Here is a 22,306-nt window from a genome sequence, read left to right as displayed (position 1 = left end):
GGCTCTGGAGGTGGGGGTGTAGAACCTGCCCCTCCGACTGCGAGAGGGGGTCTACCCTGAGAAAGGAGACGGAGCGGAGTGTGCAACGAAAGGTGGAGAAGGTCTGTGTACCACACCCTTCTTGTCCAATCCGGGGCGATCAATATAACTTGGGCCCGGTCTTGGCGAATCTTCCTCAGAACCCAAGGAATCAAGGGTATGGGAGGAAACGTGTAAAGGAGTTGTGAGCTTCAACTCAACTGAAACGTGTCCCCCACAACGCTCCCTGCCTCGGAAACTGGAGACTGCAGAATGACGGGCGGTGCACGTTCGAGAGTGGCAAACAGGTCTATCCGAGGAGTTCCCCACGTCCGAAAGATGTGTCAAACTACCTTCTGATGAAGCTTCCACTCGTGGTCGGCGGAGAACTTCTGACTGAGACCGTCTACAAGTACATTCAGCACCCCGGCCAGTTGATTTGCCATCAAACAAATCAGATAGTCGTGAGCTCAGGGCCAAAGCCGCAACGCCTCTCTGCAGAGACGGTACGACCCTACTCATCCCTGCTTGTTGACTTACCACATCGCAGCAGTGTTGTCCGTCAGGACTTGAACCGGCTGACCGCGAAGGGAAGGGAGAAAGGCCTTGAGCGCCAAACGAATCGCCCGCAATTCCAGAAGACTGATATGAAGCAATCTTTCCTCTGGAGACCAAAGACCCTTGATCTCCAGATCCCCCAGATGAGCAACCCACCCTAGGATAGAGGCATCCATTATCACTGTGCGACCAACAGAATGCAGGAAGCGAACACACCGAGCACAGGCGAAAGACCTTCAGACCAGAACAACCACTCCGTTGTGAAACAAGGGAATCATTTCCTGAATGTCGAGAATCCTTTGGAGGCGGGAAAGCTTGACACACAGTGGTATCCAGTACTGCCACTATGAACAGGTTGCGCTGTGAGGGCACCAGGTGAGACTTGGGCACATTTATCGAAAAACCCAATTTGTACAACAGCTGGGTTGTTACTTGCAGATTGCGACAAACCATCTCTGGCGACTCAGCCTTCAGTAGCCAGTCGTCCTGGTAGGGGAAAACCGGAATCCCTGACCTCCTGAGATGAGCAGCCACCACTGCCATCACCTTGGTGAAGACTCAAGGTGCAGTAGTAAGACCAAAAAGAAGAACCGCAAACTCAAACGGAGATACTTCCTGTGCGACTTCAGGATTGGTATGTGAAAATACACATCCCGCAAGTCGATGGACACCATCCAGTCCTCTTGTTGCAGTGCCTGAAGAACCTGTGCTAGGGTGAGCATCTTGAATCTCTCCTGCTTGAGAAACTGATTCAAGATTCTTAGGTCCAGGATAGGATGTAACCTGCCATCCTTCTTGGGAATCAGGAAATACCGTGAGTAGCATCCCTGAACCCCTTTCCTGCTCTGCACCACCTCTATCGCACCTTTTTGTAACAGGACAAGAACCTCCTTCTGAAGGAGAAGTAAATGATCCTTCGTGCAAACCCCTTGGCAAGGAGGCTAAGGAGGAGGGAATTCCCTGAAAGGAAGGGCGTACCCATTTTCTACCAGATCTAAAACCTATTTTCTACCCTGTAGAAAATGGGTAGGCCGGCCTCCCACGGTAACCTACATGATCCAGGGTGGAGGATCTAGGGCTGCTTTCCTGCATTACCAGGAGGGGTTGGGGAGGTAGAGGAGGATGAGGAGGAGGAGGAAGAAGATTGACGCCTGGTTCCACGAAGGCGACCTCTGCCGTTACCCCTGTAGGACTTGTACAAGGTGTTTTGTTGTTGTTGCTGAGGCTGTCTGAACTTAGAAAGACTTCCTGAAGCCAAGGTATTGTTTATAACCATAACCTCTCGCCTGAATCTGCAGACCCAAAGACTTTGCAGTGGCTTTATTGGCCTTCAATCTTTGCAGGGCAGAATCAGCCTTCTCTCCAAAAAGTTTAGCCCATCAAAAGGCAGATCAAGAAGGGCAGCCTGCACATCAGGAGAGAACCCAGAAGACCTCAACCACGCATGTCTTCTTGTTGCAATGGATGAACCCATCACTCCAGGCCAGACTGGATGACTTGGCGAGCGTTGCCCGAGAGTCCGTCAACACCTCACTCGGATTTCCCCCATCTTCCTCAGACAATTTAGAAAGAAGCTGTTTGGCAGAGTCCATTAGAGCATGAAAGTATCTACCCAACAGACAAGTTATGTTGGTAGATTTCAGTGCCATGCTAGCTGATGAAAAGACCTTCTTCGCAGACTGTTCCAACTTCTTGGAATCCCCGTCAACCGGAGCCTGTGGAAAAGCCCCGGTAGACTGCTTGGAACAAGAAGCCCGCACCACCAAGCTCTCAGGAGAGGAGTGAGATGAAAGGAACACCAGATTCCCAAGAGTAGGTCTATATCTTCTGGACATCAACCTTGAAACCACAGGAGCAGAAAGAGGGTTGCGCCACACATCGAGGATGGGCTCAGTCAGTGCATCGTTAAAGGATAAGAGTGGTTCAGCCACCGAGGATGGAGAATGAAGCACCTCTGTGAGTAGATTAGGCTTATACTCCGCTATAGGGTGCAGCAAATCCAAAAGCTCTGCAGCCTTCCTAATCACAGAATGGTAAGGCACAAACTCTTTCGAGAAGCAAAGTCCCACTCTGGAGAAGTATCAAGTCCACTTGTCTCACAAATCCTCAAACACATCTTCAGTGTCATAAACTTTTCCTTCCTCCCTCTCTTCAGCCTAGTACTATTCCTCCTCCAATAATCTCTACGCTTCTCTCCTCGAGCGCATCTTCGGCTGCGGCATCGGGGGCGCCACACGTGTCATCAATGACTCCGGGAGCGGCGTCGAAGGGGGCTCCACGGTCGTAACCGGCGCCAATCAAATCCGAGAAGCTTCACGGAAAGGAGCCGGGGACTGCCCATACGGCATCGACATCCTCGGAGCCGGAAAGTGCCAGGACGCCGTCACCAGCATGAAAGGCACAAAGCGGGCCTGTCCATACTGGTGAGGCACACCCAAATTAAATGCCAAAGGACCCATGGGACCCGAAGGTGCACCATCTGTTTTTGTCTAAAATAATAGGTACCAGCACTAGAGAGAGCCAGTAGTTATCTATTTTGACATGATGTGCGCAATATATTGCTAGTTTAGGCTTTTGACATTTATCCTGACCACCGCAACAGAACGTATTATCACTTTTAAAAAAAACACACACAAAAAAAAATTCAATATTCACCCTAGCTTCTTTATAATGGTACTGCCAGGTGATTGGCAGTATAGCTGTGATTGCTACCCCATGCCAACGGTACTAGCATGTTACCATATCCCCAATTGTGAAAGTTCCCTTTCTTGTGCCTAGAGGCCAGTACTTCAAGCAGAATTGTGTGGAAAAAATGTCCGCTGACAGGAGAGGAATTCTGAGTATCGGTGTATTTTTTTACAACAACTAGAAGCCCCTTCTCAGAACTCTAGAATTCCAAAACATCCAAGACAAAGCTCCCCAAACACATTGCAGCACATCCAGATCAAGGGTTAGCCATTCACCTGCCCACCTAAATGATCATGCGCAAAATGAAATTTTGGCATCTACTGGAAGCAGCCATACTGAATATAATCAAATAAAATCAGTGAATATGAGTCAACTTAGAATGCTTTTATTTATGCAGCTTACAAAGTGCAGAGTGATGCTTTGCATGCACTTTACAGCACTGTACAGTTCCAAACAGAGTGCATGCTTATAGATTAGCAGGTGTTCGATTACAGTGTACCAATAGTATGTTCTTCAGGTTTGAGAATACTTCTGATTTGGGCAATGTGAAAGAGTTTTTAATAGTTAGAAAATAATACATAATTTAGATACGTTTGAGTTAGCCTACATGGCTTCCAACCTCTTGCATTGACATTATTTAACATTGGCAGAAACAACAGATAGCACTGACATCAGTTCAACATTTGCAGAAACAAAATCTGTTTTTATTTTATGTGACTTCATTCTCCATGTACATACAATAATAAAATAATAATGTAATTTCTAAAGCGCATTGCTACCTCATTTGAGGTGTCCCAGCACTAGGCCTCAATGCAGTTATCAACTCCCCCTACATCCGGAGTTAAAAAATAGACTTCAAGATTTTTCTGAGCAGATCTTCCGACTACGAACTGCTAAGGGCAGAACATTCCACAATTTGTACGCTAGGAAGCCGAATGACTTCCAGCCCATACGTACTTTCCTAAATCTGGGAATAATGGCAAACATCGCCTCTGCTGATATAAGGTTCCTCAAAGGTACATAAGGTCTTACAAACAGTTGCAAATTAATAGGACCTATGTTATTCAGGGTTTTATAGCAAACAGAGAGGCTTCAAAAGTGGATCTCTATTTCACTGGGAATCAATGAAGTTGTTTGAGAGCATCCTCCAAACAGAAATGTCCAGAAGCAATAATAATAGTCCTTGCTTGACAGACTAAGCTTTATGTTTTTCAGAGTTAGCAAATCTAAAAACAAGCACTGGCGTTGCCAATAGGTTTCGCATTTGGAAAGTTGGAGCTATTGGTTTTTGTAAATGACATTTTATATTTATATATCGTTATTGGCATAGTCAATAACAATATATAAATATAAAATGTCATTTACAAAACCAATAGCTCCAACTTTCCAAATGCGAAACCTATTGGCAACGCCAGTGCTTGTTTTTAACAGTCTTTGATCGTAAAGGGGGAGGGGGTGGGTGGCATCGCCAGCAGCCGTGGGGGTAGTGGTGATGTAGCAGGGGCAGTCTGAACTGGGAGCATGATTCGCAGCCGGTGACAGGGCGGGGGCAGCCGGCATATAGAATTAGATATACACTTCTTTACAGACACCTTTACAAAAACACGTAAAGCCAACTTACCAAAAAACGCACCCATGCACAGATAGAGGCAGTGTTGCGCAGTATCAGAATTAAGAGTGTTTATTTTATAGACCTTAGAAGGCTAAAGGGCCGAGTCGGCCCTGCGAGGAGCATGTATCATTGGTATCATAACCAAGTGTGGTTTTTAGCAACGACTCCATGCGCTGTAACTCTCCAACACCACCCCTTTACCTCTCTCGGGAGGATAAGAGCCTGAGCAGATCTGCTTGGGAGTTAATTTTCTGACTTTCATGTATTGCATACTTCTCTGCAGTGAGGACATTAGTCATTGAGCTATCTTGCAAGGCTGCACTGGTTCTAGCACAGCCTTGTCCAGTTAAGAGGGAGACAGAAGGAGAACAGCAGAGACAGCCTGAGAGTGTATGAACGAGAGAAATAGAGAAAGACAGAAAAAAGTGGAGCTCAAGAGAAATAAACAAAATGAAGAAAGTGACGGGACAGAAAGAGCGAAGCAGATAGTGTGAGAAAGAGAGAACTAGCGGGAGACAGAGGATGCAACAAAAGACAGCGAAAGAACAGGGAGTGAGAAAGCAACAGAGGTATTGCGAAAGGCTGAGAAAAAAAAAAGATGGAGGGAAACTAAGGGACAGTGAAACAGAAAGAAAGACAGCGAGTAAGGGAGGGAACAGGAGGAAGAGAGAAGTAACATGGCATTGCAGTCTGGGAGAGAAAAAAAACAACAGGTGGGGAGTAGAGCTGAGCCGTAATAACCTAGTGGGGTAGGGTAGACTGAACGACCTGCACCAATATTGAACAGCAATTGTACTCTGGTGCTGGAAGAGAGCCATGCGGAGAATGCACAGCATTCGCTCTAAGTCTGTGCTCGGACAGAGTGCAAAGTGGTTGCTGGGTGACGGCTAGGGAGGGGCTCCTGGAGCACAGGGGGCCCCACGCACCGCGGGAGCTGATTGAACTCACTTCATTCATGAAGGCATCAACAGCAGACTCCTAGCATGTCGGTAAATTCCTGGATGGATTTAAACAAGATGTGAGCGTGTGCGTGAATGCAGAGTGCGCTCTCTCTAGCACGATCGAACAGATCCTCATAACTTGCCTGTTTCCAGAAGCTTGAGCAAGTCAAATTTCAGTCCGGCGTGCACGGTTAACTGCTTCTCAGAAATGCGGAAGTTTAACAAAGCTCGCATCGGACCTAACTTGTAGATTCAGATAATGTGAGGGGGGCATTGCATCATGGTACTAGTAGTCTAACAACAGGCCAGAATGATTGAAATTAAGGAAACAAGCTATGGCATCATACCGAGAGTCAAACATGGAATTGTAAGCTCCTGACACCAACAAACTTACCACGATTAAACTGTGGGTAGGTAGACAAGGGAAGCCGGATGGGGGCGGGAGAGCCTGGTGGGGAGGGGGGAATGCGTGCGAGGGGAGAAGTGTGGCAGGCAGATGCGCGGAGGGAAGCCGGATGGGGGCGGGAGAGCCTGGTGGGGGCGGGAATGCGCATGGGGAGGCAGGCGGATTAGGAGGGAAGCCTGATGGGGGCGGGAGAGCCTGGTGGGGGGGCGTGAATGCGAGCGAGGGGAGGCAGGCGGATTAGGGAGATGCTCGTGCGGTCACGTGACCCGCTTTTGTGGTCACGTGACCTCACATGCACTGTGAAGAAACCGCAGTGGTTTCACTAGTCGATCAAGCCCTTGAATTTTCGCCTATTCCATTCACAAGCGAATGGTAATAGGCGAAACCTAAAAACCAAAAAAACGACAAGCTAAATGAAAGCTAAAAGCCAGATGAAGCTAAATGCTCTATAAACAGAATTCCTCCTAATCTCACCCCAGAAACCATCTCTGGTCATGGAACAATGGTTGAATCAATTAACTGCAGACCTCATCTCGTGGATTCGGCATCCTCTCTGGGTATTATATTAGACAAAAGTCTAAACATGCAAAAGCACATCAGTTCCCTCACCAAAGGAACGAACTTCTAGCTCCGCATTCTAAGGAAACTCAAACTCTTTCTCCCTGCTCATGACCTAAAGGTTGCAGTACAAGCATTAGTGATCTCAAAGCTGGACTATGGCACTAAGAAATACAACCATATATCTCCGGACTTGCAGGACTTGAACTTGCTTCCAAATGAAGCACAGATACAGTTAAAAGTTGAATGCATGGATCACAAAGCCATCCACTTCAAGACCCCACTGTACCTCAATCAGAAACTGGAGCTCTCCTGTGGTTAGAGAGCCTCCAGAAGCGCCAGCCCCCTTTTGCTCAAACTGCAAAAATTCAAGAAAAAAAAGACCTATAACCAAGCCTTCTCAGGTGTGGCCCGAGGATCTAGAACTTACTTCACCCCGAAGTTAGGATGAACCCTTCCACTGTCTTCTTCAAAAATCAAGTCAAAGGGCTACCGATGAAGAAATTCTGCCTCAGTCTGGCTTCTCCATTTGATTCTGGGACCATAGCCATTGACTTTGGCCCTGCAAACTGGTTCACGAGAATGTCGGACATTGTTAGAATGTGAATTTTTTGCTTTGTTGATTCGGTTTTGTTCCCTTGTACCCTTCTTGCTGCATAATCTGTAATGCTCTCCGATACCCTTGGTGGTCATGTTCGTGCTATATAAAACATTCAAAATAAATAAATGAATAAGACATACATGTACCTTTGAGCATCCTGCACTGGAAGGATCTACGGAAGAGGGTGATGTGTTGCCACTGCTCAGAAAAGCAGGTTTCAGCCTGTTGTATGATGAATGTGAGTAATAGGGAGCCGGTAAACTTCCATGCACATTTTCGAAGGCTGGGAGGAACATCTCGCACATTATCTGGACAGGGTGAGATTGGGACATAAAGGTTAAAACAGTTGTTAAAATCAAATGCAAGAAGATCTAGCACTAAATGATGGAGACATTTCATCCATGAGAAGGTAGAATCAAGATCAAGTTGGTAGGAATATGCTATCAAGCAACACACATCTGCAAATGACTGCTAGAAACTTAAAGAATGTCAGTGCAACATGGAAAAAGAAAACTACCTTCTGTGCTTCCTTCTTCATTTCACACATATCTGGATTTAAGGCAATACAATAAAGGTATTCTTTTAATGCCTCTTCTGTCCTTCCCAAACCAGACAAAGCTTGAGCTTTCAAAGCATGGCCCTTTAAAAACAAACAAAAAGAAAACAACAAGGTTGCTTGAAAATGGTAAAATGAGCAGTTTCAAAAAAGAAAGGAATAATGCAATATTTTCTTATCAAACTACCTAAAAATTAATTTAATGGCTATAGCTGGTAAACCAAAATATAAGATGCTAGGACCTAGGATTTCCTTGGGGTCTCTCCGTTTGCAAACAAGCATTGGCATAGCCAATAGATCTTTCCTTTGAACCTTATAAGTGTTTAGCCATGCAACAGTTGATGTTGTTGCATCAAGGATATTGTGCTGCATAACTAAATGCATAACTAAATACTTATACGGTCCCAAAAGCGAGCCCTATTGGCTATACCAATGCTTGTTAATATCTGCTTCAGGACACTGGGATGTGAATGGAATGCCAACACAACAAGTTCCCAAACGTGTAAAATTGTGAACTGTAATGCAAGAGTCTGTTCTAGCCCATAAGCCTCCCCACCCACGTCATGCATCCCTGTCCTCACACCTCCCAGAGATGCATGGATGTATTTTCCATTCTGGGGCTCCGTCTGGGTCGGGCATTTCCGCCAAGAGTAACGCATTGTTTTCGTGGACAGAGAAGACTCTTCCCCGCGATGAATGTGCTCCAAGCTGACCGAGGCAGATCATCAAAGTCCTTAAAAAGTTTGCTCTAGTGCTTAATAGCGCGAAATTGAAACATGGAGCTAGAATACCAGATTGAACAATTAAAAAAAATGAAACGCATTTTCCTCTAAACCCCCAAACGCGGATGCAAAGTTAAAAGCAAGGAGTGGATGAGAAACTCCAGTCAGCCTGGGTGAACTTCAAATACTACCGTACTTCAAACACTATATTTAGAATGGTAAACCTATGGAAATGTAAACTGCTTTGTGATTGGATAGTTAACTGTCCATATTAGACAACAGTGTCTGGTAGCCTCCCCATCAGGATATAGTGAAATATTTGCACCTCAATGGCTGACTGTGGCCCATGCATTCCTTCTTCTGGTTCTGATGCAGCGAAACATAAACTGCGGACACTGGCAAATACGTGGCGCAATTTTCGAACCAAGACTCTGCGGAATGCTGTAAAACGAGAAGCTCCAGAGACGGGGTTTCCGGGTTGTTTCTACAGCTGCTCGCCAGCGCGGGCTCCAGTGACAGCCACAGGCCACGTGCACCGCCGGTGTTCTATCGATCTCTGTACCCTATCTGGCTGTGTACCCCCTACGGTTTGCGCATGCATATTTCAGTTGATGTTGGATGCGCAGGCGCATTATCCATACAGCCACCGCCGGTGTTCTATCGATCTCTGTACCCTATCTGGCTGTGTACCCCCTACGGTTTGCGCATGCGTTGCGTGTTTCAGTTGATGTTGGATGCGCAGGCGCATTATCCATACACCTTCTGGCTGTGTACCCCCATGCGGTTCCCTCGCTTTGCGCATGCGTGTCTCATGTGCAGGCGCATACTTGTATGCATGGCTTTGTGCGTCTTTTTTTAATTAACATTTTTTTGTCTATTGGGAATGTGAGCCCTTCTAATACCACTAATATGTTTTTATTTTTATTATTTTACTTATGTAGTTAATGCCAGCGGCCTTAGAAGCCCACGGCCGGGGGTTTCGCGAGCTCTGCGGCCTGCAGAGGTGCATGCTGGGACTTGTGGTCCGCGCGCAGGACAGATGGAAGTGGCCGGAGCCAGGGCTGGCCGATGCCGTGAGCCTGGAGGCCAAGGGAACAGACAGTGGACGCCTCGGGCTCTGCCTGTAACTGGGCCTTGTAAATCCCGTGTGTCGTGATAAATACCGTCCGTCAAACGTGTCTACAGTGATTGGCCGTACATACAAGCGCCTCTAGTGACTGGAACCTGCAGACTTTGGTACCCTTACTGCTAAAATCTGTAAGGTACTATGTTGTATAATGAGCAGGAATTCTCTAGATGTGCTTGTACTGTAAGGGCACCTTGTGAGGTAAACAAAGATATTAGGGTCAAAGAATCCCAAACGTGTATGGGGAGCACAGACAGATAGGGGAGCAGCAGCAGACAGACATAACCCGTCTATATCTGCTCCCCAGTGACGTAGGGGGTACACAGATCAACGGGGTCCGCACATGGATAGAACACCAGCTTTGATTCTAGAGCTAGCTGTCCGTGTGCTTCCACAGAGAGCAGGTGATGCGGCATCGCCTGCTGCTCAGATGGGACTCCGCTTTTATTACCAGTCTGCACCGACTACGCAGATGCAGAAGTCGGATCTCATTACTTAGTTGACAACCCTTGAGGGAAAAAGCATGTTTGCTGTGTACTTCATTTCCCTGGGATTCCAAATATTACAGTATATGCAAAGTGAGCAAAACCACGGGTTCTGAATTGCTGAATACAGAAACGTGTCCGTCACTTTTTAGGTCTGGCCTTGACACAATTACCTCTGCACCGCAAGACTATAGTAATAAAAGAAAAGCAGAAAGAGAGGTTTTGGGTCAACCCTCTTAATCCACGGGTCTGTTTGCAGTGGCGGCCGGTAAAATGAAACTTACAGGAGGCGAGAGGAACGGAGAGGGACACACACACACACACCAAACAGCCAATAAAAACACTTACCTGCTGCAGCTGTTGAAAATGACTGGGAATTGTTATACCTTCAAGAGGAAGTGTTGTAGCAACTAACTTTATCTGCACCATGAAGTGGAACATGTTTTAAACGGATCTGGAATTCATAGCAGAATGGAAGCAAAGCTATCCCACTGTATGGCCTCTTCGGTATTCACGAGTCACAAAAAGAAAAATATTTCTTGTTAATATGCCTTTAATACCCCTGGGGTTTGGTAATAGGGTTCACCTCCAAATCTGGAAATTATTTTGTGGACAGAGCAGATGCCTATGCTCACATATAATGATCTGTCTGGAAAAAATTCACCCGGAGGAGGAACATGCCTGCCTCGCGTCCCCGAAGAAGAAAGTGAGGCGCCCTGCGAAGCTGCAGAGTTTGTTTTTGAAAAGCTTTTGTTTGACGGCACGATGAAAGGCGCACAGGCAGGGGAGCAAGAGTAAAGCGGAGATTCAGTGAGTGCGTAGCCGTGTTTGGAGACAGCATCCACCGACTATGGAGAAGAGACCACTTTGGCAGGGCAGACAGGACCGGAAGGCGAACCGCTGGTGATGGCGGCGCTGCGGTGAGATTCTTGCGAGTGGAGTTGGGAATCACCACATCGGCTCAGAGGTGAGACGCCTGCTTCTGGGGGGCGCAGACGAACCGCAGGACCCACAGTTGTATGGGGCAGCCTGAGCTCCTATGCCTGGACACCGCTGGTGCTATCCTGAGCTTCGCCGCTGCCATGAAGCGGACGAGGAGGGAGGGGGAGGAGGGAGGGGATAGTGATTGCAGACAGCAAGGGGGGGAGGAGCATAATTCACGCACGGGAAGGCTTAATGAGCCATAACAGAAAGGCATATGGCAGCTGCGTACCTGCATGTAACCATAAGCTTGAGGCCAGCAAAAGCCTTTGGTAGCACTTTGAAAACCCACTTTCTAAATGTATCGCAGTGCAGCGCATGCGCTGGCTCAGGCGAGACCTAAAAAGCACGCCCACCTCTAGATGTAACTGGCAATTGTAATCTACAGGGCGCTGAGGCTTAATTCATGCCTTCGTCGTTCAATTAACCCACCAGACAAATTCCTTGACGGTTTAGCCATGTCAGGAGACACAAAGTCGTGGCATATAGTCCATGACCTTATCCCTCCTCCCGCTTCTTGCAGTATCACATGGCGGTGGTGTTGTGAGCACCTGCACTAGATTCCCTTTGATGGAGGGTAGAAAAGCTTTTCAATACCAAACAGATGGCTCTGATCTCCAGAAGGTTCATATGGAGCTAGGTCTCCACTGGGGACCAGACTCCTCTTCCAGATGGCCTCCCCAACTTAAAAGCGATGCATCTTTCACCACCGTGAGCTCTAAGTGGGGTAAGAAGAGGGGTCTGCAGTTGTCCCAACGATAGTCCTGCAACCACCATTGCAGATCTTTTGCAGACTCCTCCAAAACCTGGACTAAATCTGAAAGATTCCCATGGTGCTATGTCCACTGGGATTTCAGAGCCCACTGCAGAGGCGGCATACGCCATCTGGTGTGCATGGCCTAAAGAAAGCAAGAGGCCATCAGTCCTAGCAGCATCAGAGTCATCCTCATGAAGATCCAGTACAGAGGTTGAAACATAGGATTCATAGCCCAAGTGTCCTATACGCTCTTCTCTGGGGGTAGGTAATGGGCAAAAAAAGCAACATCATATTGTTGCATAATTTCTTGTTTTGCTGCAGTGTCACCAATGGGCCCGGTAACACCAGTTGATGCAGGACAAGGGAGGGAATAGACTACAAAGTTGACCAACTTTGGGAGTGTGACATGGATGCACAATAATGCCCTTCTTCCTTCTCGATGGACCGAGAACAGCAGAACAGGGAAATGTCCCACTTGGACTGCTTTCACTTCTTTTTGGACTTCCCTGAGAACTTAAAGCACAAAGACAACAGGTTGAGGGAGCAAGCTCGGGAACAGACCTGGGTCCCACTTACAGAACTAGACCGGCCAAGGCAAGGGGTCTTGCAGTGCTTTAATGTGTAGAACTTAGCTTCACGATCTTGAATGGTTTTGGGTGCATCCAGGCGCAACGGCTCCAGGTTTTAAGAGTCGTGATCCGACCTCAGGCACCAAAGACAAATCACATGTTGGTCAGTATCAGACATTGGTTTGCAACGTTCCCAACAAGGTTTAAACCTTGTAGACTTGGTTGGGGACATAATTCCCTTGTACACTGCAATTTAGAACATCTTGAAGTCTTGATGAGATTAGGGATAGCTCTGGATCCACGTCTGTTGGAGAGGAGTGAATAAAAATGGACGTCCGTGTGCTTGGGTAGCCCTTATATAGGATCTAGGACTGCGCACATCACATTTGGCGTGGAACATCATTGGCACAGAGGTGCGAGGTGAGGTATCTGCAATTTGAAGTCTCTTATCTAAAAAAATATTTTAGAAATGTTCTTCAACTTAAACTGTGTCTATGATTTTATCATCTAATCCGCACTGGGGGCATGAGCCTGAAACAGCAAAGGTTCACTTCTGGTTCTAGCCAGGTAAGATTTTTTTATTGAGGCTGTTCTCCCAGCCTGGCTCCTGCTTCATCTGTTTATGATAAATAAAGTGCATGTGAGTCCTCTCACATCTAGAGATTGCATCTGTTTGGTATCCTTCACTACAATGGGAGGGCACTAGGTCAGTGAACATAGATCGTAGCTACCAAAAGAGAAGCTTGCTTTTCTGACGGTCTCAATCCGGTATGGCTATGCACATTCTCTGACATTTTTTTTTAAGCACAGTTGGGGTTGCATGGTCATCACACATTTTTCTCTTTCTTATGGGGTGGAGAGGGTGGGTAGCAATCTCAATTTTTTTATTTCTACTAACCAGCCTACATCTCCTTTAGTAAAAGCTGGCATCACTCTCCTTCTCCCTTACTGATCACATGGTTTCCTTTACTGTGAGGCGATTCTCCAAATACTTGGGAGTTTCTCAAAGGGACTGGGCTGGAGACTGACTAAATACAGTTTTCCTCTCTATTAAATTTCCCCAGTAGGCCAATGGCCCTGCCTTCCACTATCACCTTCAATGTTTTCTCTCTATAATGTTTCTGTTTTTGGCGCGGGCATACTGCTCAGAGTGTGTGCTGAAGCTTGCATGGATGGTGTCCTAAAGAAGTCAACTTCGCCTGAGGAAGGGGGACCTTGAGGACCTTGGGGCCCACACAAAACTAGGAACATCTGGAAGTTGAACACAGTCTAGCAGGAGACATTGCAAGACTGCAAATATGGCAAATCTGTATAATCCTAACCCACCCCATACCTTCCTACTTTGTGGGAATCTGTATCAGCCAATTGCAGACTCCAGACAAAATGGGGCACAGGACCCATTGACAGAGACAGGATGCCTGTATTAATGAACAATTTGAATCATTTTTCTACACCTTACAGTCCTAAGATTCTTTTTTACTCAAAGTTCCTTATTTTCAAGATGATAAATTAGGACAGTTAAAACAAAGGTCTGCTCTTTAAAAAAGGGATAGTTCTGACAAAACTAGGACCTGGTTTTGTGTGAATATGGAGTTGAGCTGAAATAGAGTTCAAAACACCAGTTAACTCCTCGTGGAAGCCTCAAATTCTCGTCCCAGTATTGTAGTGTTAAAATGTACAGAAAAGTACTTGGTTATTCAATTGGAAAGCAATAGTGACAAAGGCCATAAGATATCAGGGCGAAACAACAGACCCCCACAAACCCTACCCAATAGTCACTGTATAAAATCCCATAAAACTGTCCTTGTATACTACAACCAAGAATCCACTGGGAGAGCAGCTCTTAAAGAGGTATGTCATGCAGCGCAGAGAAACAGGTAATTATATGCAACAACCAGAGGTTGGGCCACTTTTTAAATGATTGTTTCTGTAATCTTTCTAAAGGAACAAGCTGTTGGGGGTTGATGAAAAAGCACACAATCCTGCAAGACTACGAACTGCTTGAGAGGAGAGGTCAAAGGAAGTTTGACCTACTCTCAGGCCATCCTGACAGTTTTCTGCCTTTAATCCATTTAGTAAGGGTTGTTGAAGGCGATACTAAGTTTTAAGACCTGTGATGCCAGCAGCAGCCAGCAAAAACAAAAAGCAAATATCGGTCAGGCAGTAACAGTTTTATGGCAGTCCAGATGGGGCATATCAGCCTGTCCTCAAACAATTTTCATAACAGCCGAATAGAAGTCCATTCACCTCAGCTCTCAAATATCAAGGTACACCTAACATGCTCTCTGTGCTCTGTACCATTACCCTTCTGCTGTCTATTTTTGTAGACAGGCCGAGGTCACCATTCAGAAGGCATAACTGCCTTAAGCAGCTAAAAACATGCTATTACAATTAAGAGATGTCCTTTAATAGGTGATAAATAGAAAAAAACACAAGTTTCAATCTAGACCCTTTATCTTTGTGCATATACTAAAGTACTTCTACAGAAGAGCACAGCTGCACTTTATGACCATGCTTTTAAAAAGTGTCAAGTCTAGCTCTATTAATTATTATTCACACAACTACAACCTAACAGCTGCCCAAATCTTTCTCTGGTAGAGGTCTTTTACTTGCTATTCCCAAGCACTGTCTTTCTGAACAAATCCAGTTGCAGAGAACACTCTTTTTTTGGCCCTTTAGTAACGTCACTGTTCGGTTTGTAACTCTTATGACTATTCAGTGAGATTTCTGCTCAGAACTATGCCCGTTCAGGAGATCACAGGTTCCAATACCCACAGGGTTGACTCAGTCTCATCATTCTTATGTCAAAACAAGGGATAACATCAAGTTAGGTAAAGCAATGACAGAAGCAACAAGCATTTGCAATGCAATAGGTCTCCCAGTAATTAAGTTTGAGCTTTTGGCATTGCTAAATATTGTAACACTAATTGCAACAAAAGGCAATAAATTGTAGGCCAAAAAAAAGTGTATTTATTTTTGTAGCAATGGTGGCATGCTGCACTTTAGATGAATATGTTTAAAAGTAAAGTGTGCCATACTGCGATTGCTGCAATAGTTAATTGTGGTTGCGTTAACAATTGATGTGTGCAGTGATGGCTAGTGGAGTGTGTGCCTGTAGAAATTGTGCACGGATTGCTGGTGGTGTGTGCCAGGTGGAAGTGTGCACTGCTGGCTGGTGGTGTGTGTGTGCCTGGTGCAAGCATGCACCGACAGCTGGTGGTGTGTGTGTGCCTGGTGAAAGCATGCACCGACGGCTGGTGGTGTATGTGTGCTTGGTGAAAGCGTGCACTGATGGCTGGAGGTGTGTGGATGACTGGTGAAAGTGTGCACTGACGTCTGGTGGTGTGTGCCTGGTGGAAGCATGCACTGGTGGTGTTTGTGCCCGGTGAAAGCGTATACTGATGGTGTTTGTGTCTGGTGAAAGTGTGCCCTGATGGTGTGGTGGTGTGTGGTTGTGTGTGTGTGTGTGGTTGTGTGTGTGTGTGGTTGTGTGTGTGTGTGGTTGTGTGGGTGTGTGGTTGTGTGTGTGTGTGGTTGTGTGTGTGTGTGTGGTTGTGTGTGTGTGTGGTTGTGTGTGTGTGTGGTTGTGTGTGTGTGTGGTTGTGTGTGTGTGTGGTTGTGTGTGTGTGTGGTTGTGTGTGTGGTTGTGTGTCTGTGGTTGTGTGTCTGTGGTTGTGTGTCTGTGGTTGTGTGTCTGTGGTTGTGTGTCTGTGGTTGTGTGTCTGTGGTTGTGTGTCTGTGGTTGTGTGTCTGTGGTTGTGTGTCTGTGGTTGTGTGTCTGTGGTTGTGTGTCTGTGGTTGTGTGTCTGTGGTTGTGTGTCTGTGGTTGTGTGTCTGTGGTTGTGTGTCTGTGGTTGTGTGTCTGTGGTTGTGTGTCTGCGGTTGTGTGTCTGCGGTTGTGTGTCTGCGGTTGTGTGTCTGCGGTTGTGTGTCTGTGGTTGTGTGTCTGTGGTTGTGTGTCTGTGGTTGTGTGTTGTGCGTGTAGAGTGTGAGTGTGTAGTGTGTGAGTGTGTAGTGTGTGTGTGGTTGTGTCATGTCAGAAATGGACCTCTTCCCAAAGAGGGATCTATAAAATGCGCCCGACATGAATGAAGCCCCTGCCTCGTGATCACAATATTCAGAAGTGTCAAAACAGAAAAATGAAGTTAACAAATGGGTGAAATCGCGGGGTACAACCTGCTCATTTCTAATGAGTACTACAGAAAAAAAACTAACAAATGAGGAGACACCTACCATACACCAAAACAGGCAGTAAATACTGTAAACAAAGCTATGTTAAACATTAAATAAACCGGCCGTCTGTATAAAAACAAACGCCTAGCCGAAGGCATTTGATTCAAACAATCACGTTAATGATTTGCAAACCCAAAGCAAACTATAAGGGCAAACCTATGTTGTGCTCGATAAATAAGTTGATAAAGGCCACGGACAGTCCCTGGCCTGCTGTGGCCATCACTGTGCTGTCCAAGCCGCTGATGCCTGCCGAGGCCCCGGACACGTGGCCAGCAGGTGGCCCATCCCGGCTGCCATACTGGAGAAGGCCCCGCCCATGGCGAACTGGCTGGGGTGGAGCAGGAGAGGGTGGCCGCCGCCCATGGGGTTGAAGAACTGCTGGCCAGCCAGGGCATGGGGAAAGGCCAGGCTCTGCATGTGTCCCTGGCTCAAGTGCGAGCTGCTGTCCGTCTGCACCGACAGAGGGGCGAAGGGCTCCTTGGGGTGCAGCCTGGGCTCCTCTGCCTTGTGGGGGTCCCGGGTGGGGCTCCGGAGGTTGTCGGTGGGGAGGGAGCGGGTGCTGGAGGAGATGGTGCCGGGGCTGTGCCTGGAGTCCGGGGAGCTTTTGCCAGTCCTGCTGCAGTGCTCCCGGCTGCGGCTGCTCCCTGAGTCCAGGAGGTAGGGGTGGTGGCCTTTGGGGTGGTGGCCTTTGGGGGGGCTGGCCCTCTCCCACGGCTCCTCCCTGGTGGTGGTGGAGATCCTGCTAGATTCTTGGGGCTCCAGGATGGGGTCGTCTTTGCTGTCAGAGTCGCTCTCCTCTTCACTGTGGCACAAGGCTTTCTGAGTGGAGGTGGCTACGGTGGAGATGGCGGGGGATGATGGCTGGGCAAAGCATTTGAAGGAGGGCTGCTCACTGGACGAGACGTCAGAAGTTGCTGTGTCTTTTTTCTGGTGGTCTTCGTACACCCTTGTAGACACCAGGGTCAGTTTCTTCCTCTTCTCTCGCCTGCCGTTGCCCGTGTCACAAAAGCCCTTGGCGAATGGATTGTTATCAATTTTTAACTGAGTTATCTTGTGGTTCTGATACACAGTCACGGCGATGAAGTCCGTCTCCGGGAAGACGTAGGTGCGGAAGTTGGAGGGGGGGTGCGCGTGTGTGTGTGTATGTGTGAGGTGGCGGCGGCGAGGGGGGGAGCGGGGCTCTCTGTATGTGTGTGTGTGTGCGTGTAGGAGTGCTCATGTCTCTGTGTGTGCGCATGCATAATAGGGAGGGGCTGTGTGGTACAGCTTTCCAGGAGAGGAGACAGGAGCTGGCCACAGCGAGCGCGCGTTCGCGTGGCCCGCTCCATTCCCCAGCGCGCGGCAAGCTCCTGTCCCCTCTCCTGGCAAGCAGAGTCGCAGCAGAGTCGCTCACAATAGGTCTCTGGCGAGACCGCGCGGTTAACGCCAGAAGACCTAAAAATGGTTAGTTACAGCTTTCCCAAGAAGCAGTCCTGTAGTAGCATGTGGTATACGAAAACAAAAGTTACATTATACATAACAGAAGGCATATTTTGGGTACCTTTGTCCAGAGGGCCTTGTTTTGACAGACTACTTCTGCATCACAGAGTGCTTGCTCGTAGTTTTTCAACACGGAGTACACCTCTCCTCGTTGCAACAGCAAATGGTAATCCGAAGAGTCTAGAGGTGGAATGAAAATAAAGAGGTTTACCAGCAAATTCAAACCAAGATGAGGCATATTACTTAGACTATCAATTATCTTACATTAATCAAGCATAAAATGGAAGCCTGATATTTATTTAGTGGTAGACTTTAATTCTCATAAACACCTGGAGGAAGTCTAATCTCCAACCCACCTGACTTCAATAATGGACAAACTAGATTATTAATTACTGCCCTTTCCAGTTTCTTTTCTTTTCTGATATGCAAACAAATTGAGTGTCTTCTTACAGATACAGGGATTTGGAAAACGTATATGTTTTTCCACTGCCTTTTGCATGTTGAAGGAATAGGTTGTCCAAATGTGTTAGCTTGTTATTGTATTGCTATCTAGGAGAGAGGGGAAAGCCTTAATTTCAAATTAAATGTTCCTTTGGGGCTGGTACTAACTATAAAGTGGTACAATACACGCAACCAATATCTCTAGTCCGAGAGCCCACTCTAGACTCCCAGGTTTAAAACACCAGAGTCTCCTGAACCCCACAGCGAGCTCTGAATGAGTTTGTTAGCGCTGGGCCACCAGACGCGAGGTGAAAAGCATGGAGGTGTTTAAGAGGAAGAGAAAAGGCATGAGAAAGCAAGGAGCTGGGGAAGGCTCACTCGCCCTCTTTGCTCATATTTCCATTAGGGCTTATGTTGCATCGATATTCTACACCTGACTCTGAACAGTTTGCAGGGCTAATTTAAAAGAGGAATCATACTCCAATGCCATGCCCCTTAATTTAAAGTGAGGTTTAGTTTATTCAATATCAACCACCAAACCAGGCTCACAGAGGCCCAGCACAAGAGAAAAGCAAAGGACTTCTCAGAAGTCCAAGAGGGAGTCCGAGTAAACGAGCTGCAGAATTTCCCACCATTAGTGAGCATCTCCTGAAAAAACACAATCATGAAATGTAATCACCTAGATAGCTCCACCTTGACTTTAATTCTTGGGAAGGTGACAACTCTCATATTGAGAGCTAAGAATGAATACTATTTGGCAGTATCTCCTTCCTTTCTGACGAAACAAGTTGTGCATTGCCCACTACCTCAAATGTTACAATGGAAAAAACATGAGCAGCTTGGATGTCAACACACACATAACCCAAACAATCTTGGTGAAGACATTAAGAATGACAAAACCTATACGGTTTATAAAAAAGGAAATCAACTTCAGGATATCGACACTCCTGAGGCGGAAGCCGGGAGAGACACTTGTGATTTTAAAAATACTGTTACTTGCTTAATTTGTTTTTACCTGCATGATTGAAGCTTTTCTGGGCACTTTCACCTTAAACTTTATCTGGCTAACCCCGTGCAGCGGATGTAAGCGGTGCTGCGGGTTGGGAGTTTCAGTCATTGCCGCCATTATTCCACCAGCCCACAGGCCACGCCCACTGACGCGAAGCCACGCCCCCTTTCACCTATTTAAGCCGCGCTGAGTACAAGCCCGTGCTGGAGGATATCGACACTCCTGAGGCGGAAGCCGGGAGAGACACTTGTGATTTTTAAAATACTGTTACTTTTTTAATTTGTTTTTACCTGCATGATTGAAGCTTTTCTGGGCACTTTCACCTTAAACTTTATCTGGCTAACCCCACGCAGCGGATGTAAGCACTGCTGCGGGTTGGGAGTTTCAGTCATCACCGCCATTATTCCACCAGCCTACAGGCCACGCCCACTGACGCGAGGCCACGCCTACTTACCCACCCTATAAAAATGTGCATATCTCGGGTGCGCCCTCTGCGCGCCGAAGGCGCGCCTAAGGCAAGCCCGTCTGTGCCCGTCCGCGACCAGACGGGGCACAGAACTATGTCCATTCTGTTTCTTATTCCCCTGAAACACTGTGCGCATACCAAGGCCCTTGGGACCTCGATCAGGTAGCACTGGGCCATATCATTGACGCTGGGATTCTTAGCACTCATCCCCTTTCCCCCAACTCCTCTTAATCGGTTGCCTTCAGTTCGACCTTCCACTTGCCCGAGCTCTTCCACCTCTCAAGCAACTGATACATCAACTATCTCTGCTTTCTTATTAAACACTCGGTCGGCTGTAAAACACCACCTCGACCTGTTTATCTTTCTGGACACTCAGAAACCGAGCCCACTATTCCTCACGGAAACCTGGTTTTGCCAGGACTCCCTTCCCAACTTGCTCGCGGCCCTGCCCTCGTCCTACTATGCTATTCGAGCAGACCATCCCCCCGGCAAAGCAGGGGGGGGGGGGGGGGGGGGCTCGAATTATCCGCTCCGACTTACATTTTCAAGTACTACCCCACCCTCCAATTCCAGCAGTGGACTATCTAGTCGTACGCTCCAACTCTTTTCAGACACCAATTACGTGTGTTCTGATGTATCGCCCCCCCAAAAACATGCCGCACTTTTTACCAGCTTTCCAGGACTTGCTAGCCACATTAGATGTGAACAACTCGGCGGTCCTGTTACTTGGCGACTTCAATTTCTGGCCAACTGACCCAGCTGAAGACTCCTCCTCCAGAGATTTCACGGAATCACTTCAGAGCTTTAACTTTATATCTCACATCCACACCCCCACCCATGTCCAGGGTCATACCTTGGACCAAGTCTGGTCCCTCAATATCCCCCTCCTTGCTCCTACTGTGACTCCGTTTGTGGTCCGACCACCACTGGATTTCTTTCTCCCTGAATTTAAGTCTGTCCACAAATCCCCCATTGCCCAAAAACACCTGGACTCGAAACTGGGGCAAAGTTGACATCCCATCACTCTGCTCCTCTTTACTATCCACTTGTCCGGCTATAAAAAGGACCAAACCCCACTGTTTCAAGCTGAAACTCTAAACAAATGGCTGGCCAACGCTTGTGACCAAGTGGCCCCCCCTGAGACGTATCAAGGTAAGACGGGCTCATGACGTCAACAAATGGTTTAGTCCTGAGCTCAAGGAGGACAAGCACTAGCGTTGCCAATAGGTCTCACAGTAGGAAAGTTTGAGCTATTGGTTTTCTAAATGACATTTTATTTTTTTGTTTTGTGATTTACAATGCCCATACTTTTAACTTTTCGCATTAGGAAAGTTTGAGCGATTGGTATTGTAAATTACACTTTTTTAATTTGTGTGTTGGTTTTGAAAATAGCAAAATTAATAGCTTTGTCAGTTACAATGTCAATAGTTTTAACTTTCGCAAATGTGACACCTATAGCATTTGTAATGCAAGGTGTGTTGTATTTACGTGACTTAGATGTATTGATATTACAAATAACAATGGCTTTTAATTTTGTAAATAATTAATACTTAAATAAAAGTTATTGTAATTTATAATGGCAATAGCTTAAACGTTTGTAAATAAATTTTGTGAAGATTATGTTCAGTGTATTTTATTGTGACGAAAAATCCAAGAACATTGCATTTGCACCTACACACACATATGTGTTGTAGCACTGAGTGGTGTGAGGGTGAGGGGGTGTGAGGGTGAGGGGGTGTGTGAGTGTGTGAGGGTGAGTGAGGGGGTGTGAGGGTGAGTGTGTGAGGGTGAGTGTGTGAGGGTGAGTGTGTGAGGGTGAGTGTGTGAGGGTGAGTGTGTGAGGGTGAGTGAGGGTGAGAGGGTTGTGAGGGGTGAGTGAGGGTGAGAGGGTTGTGAGGGGGGTGAGGATGAGGGGGTGAGTGAGGGTGTGAGGGTGAGGGGGAGGGGGTGTGAGGGTGGGTGAGGGTGGGTGAGGGTGTGACCAGTTAGATATGGTTGGTATATGTTAAACATAATGAGGATAAGAAATGGACCGTAGAGCGTTTACAGTATTTGCAAATAGAGGAAAGCGTCCCCACCCCTGCAAGAAATACTGGCAGA

The 22,306-nt window shown here is 47.0% G+C and overlaps 1 protein-coding gene across 1 annotated transcript in view; it reads right to left on the bottom strand.

Moving 5' to 3' along the window:
- The window catches only part of LONRF2 (LON peptidase N-terminal domain and ring finger 2), a 309,292-nt gene that overhangs the window by 218,919 nt on the left and 68,067 nt on the right, over positions 1-22,306 (bottom strand). Inside the window, exons 2-4 of the mRNA XM_086934724.1 lie at positions 18,352-18,470; positions 7,900-8,022; positions 7,529-7,690 (exon numbers count right to left, since the gene is read on the bottom strand). Of these exons, the coding sequence (XP_086790850.1) occupies positions 7,529-7,690; positions 7,900-8,022; positions 18,352-18,470 (404 nt within the window). The remainder of the gene's footprint in view (positions 1-7,528; positions 7,691-7,899; positions 8,023-18,351; positions 18,471-22,306) is intronic.

Source organism: Lissotriton vulgaris, chromosome 8 (genome assembly GCF_964263255.1).
Source record: "Lissotriton vulgaris chromosome 8, aLisVul1.2, whole genome shotgun sequence".
Classification (NCBI taxonomy): Eukaryota; Metazoa; Chordata; class Amphibia; order Caudata; family Salamandridae; genus Lissotriton; species Lissotriton vulgaris.
The sequence above is the reverse complement of the archived record's forward strand: the minus strand, read 5'-3'. Positions and strand labels throughout refer to the sequence as shown.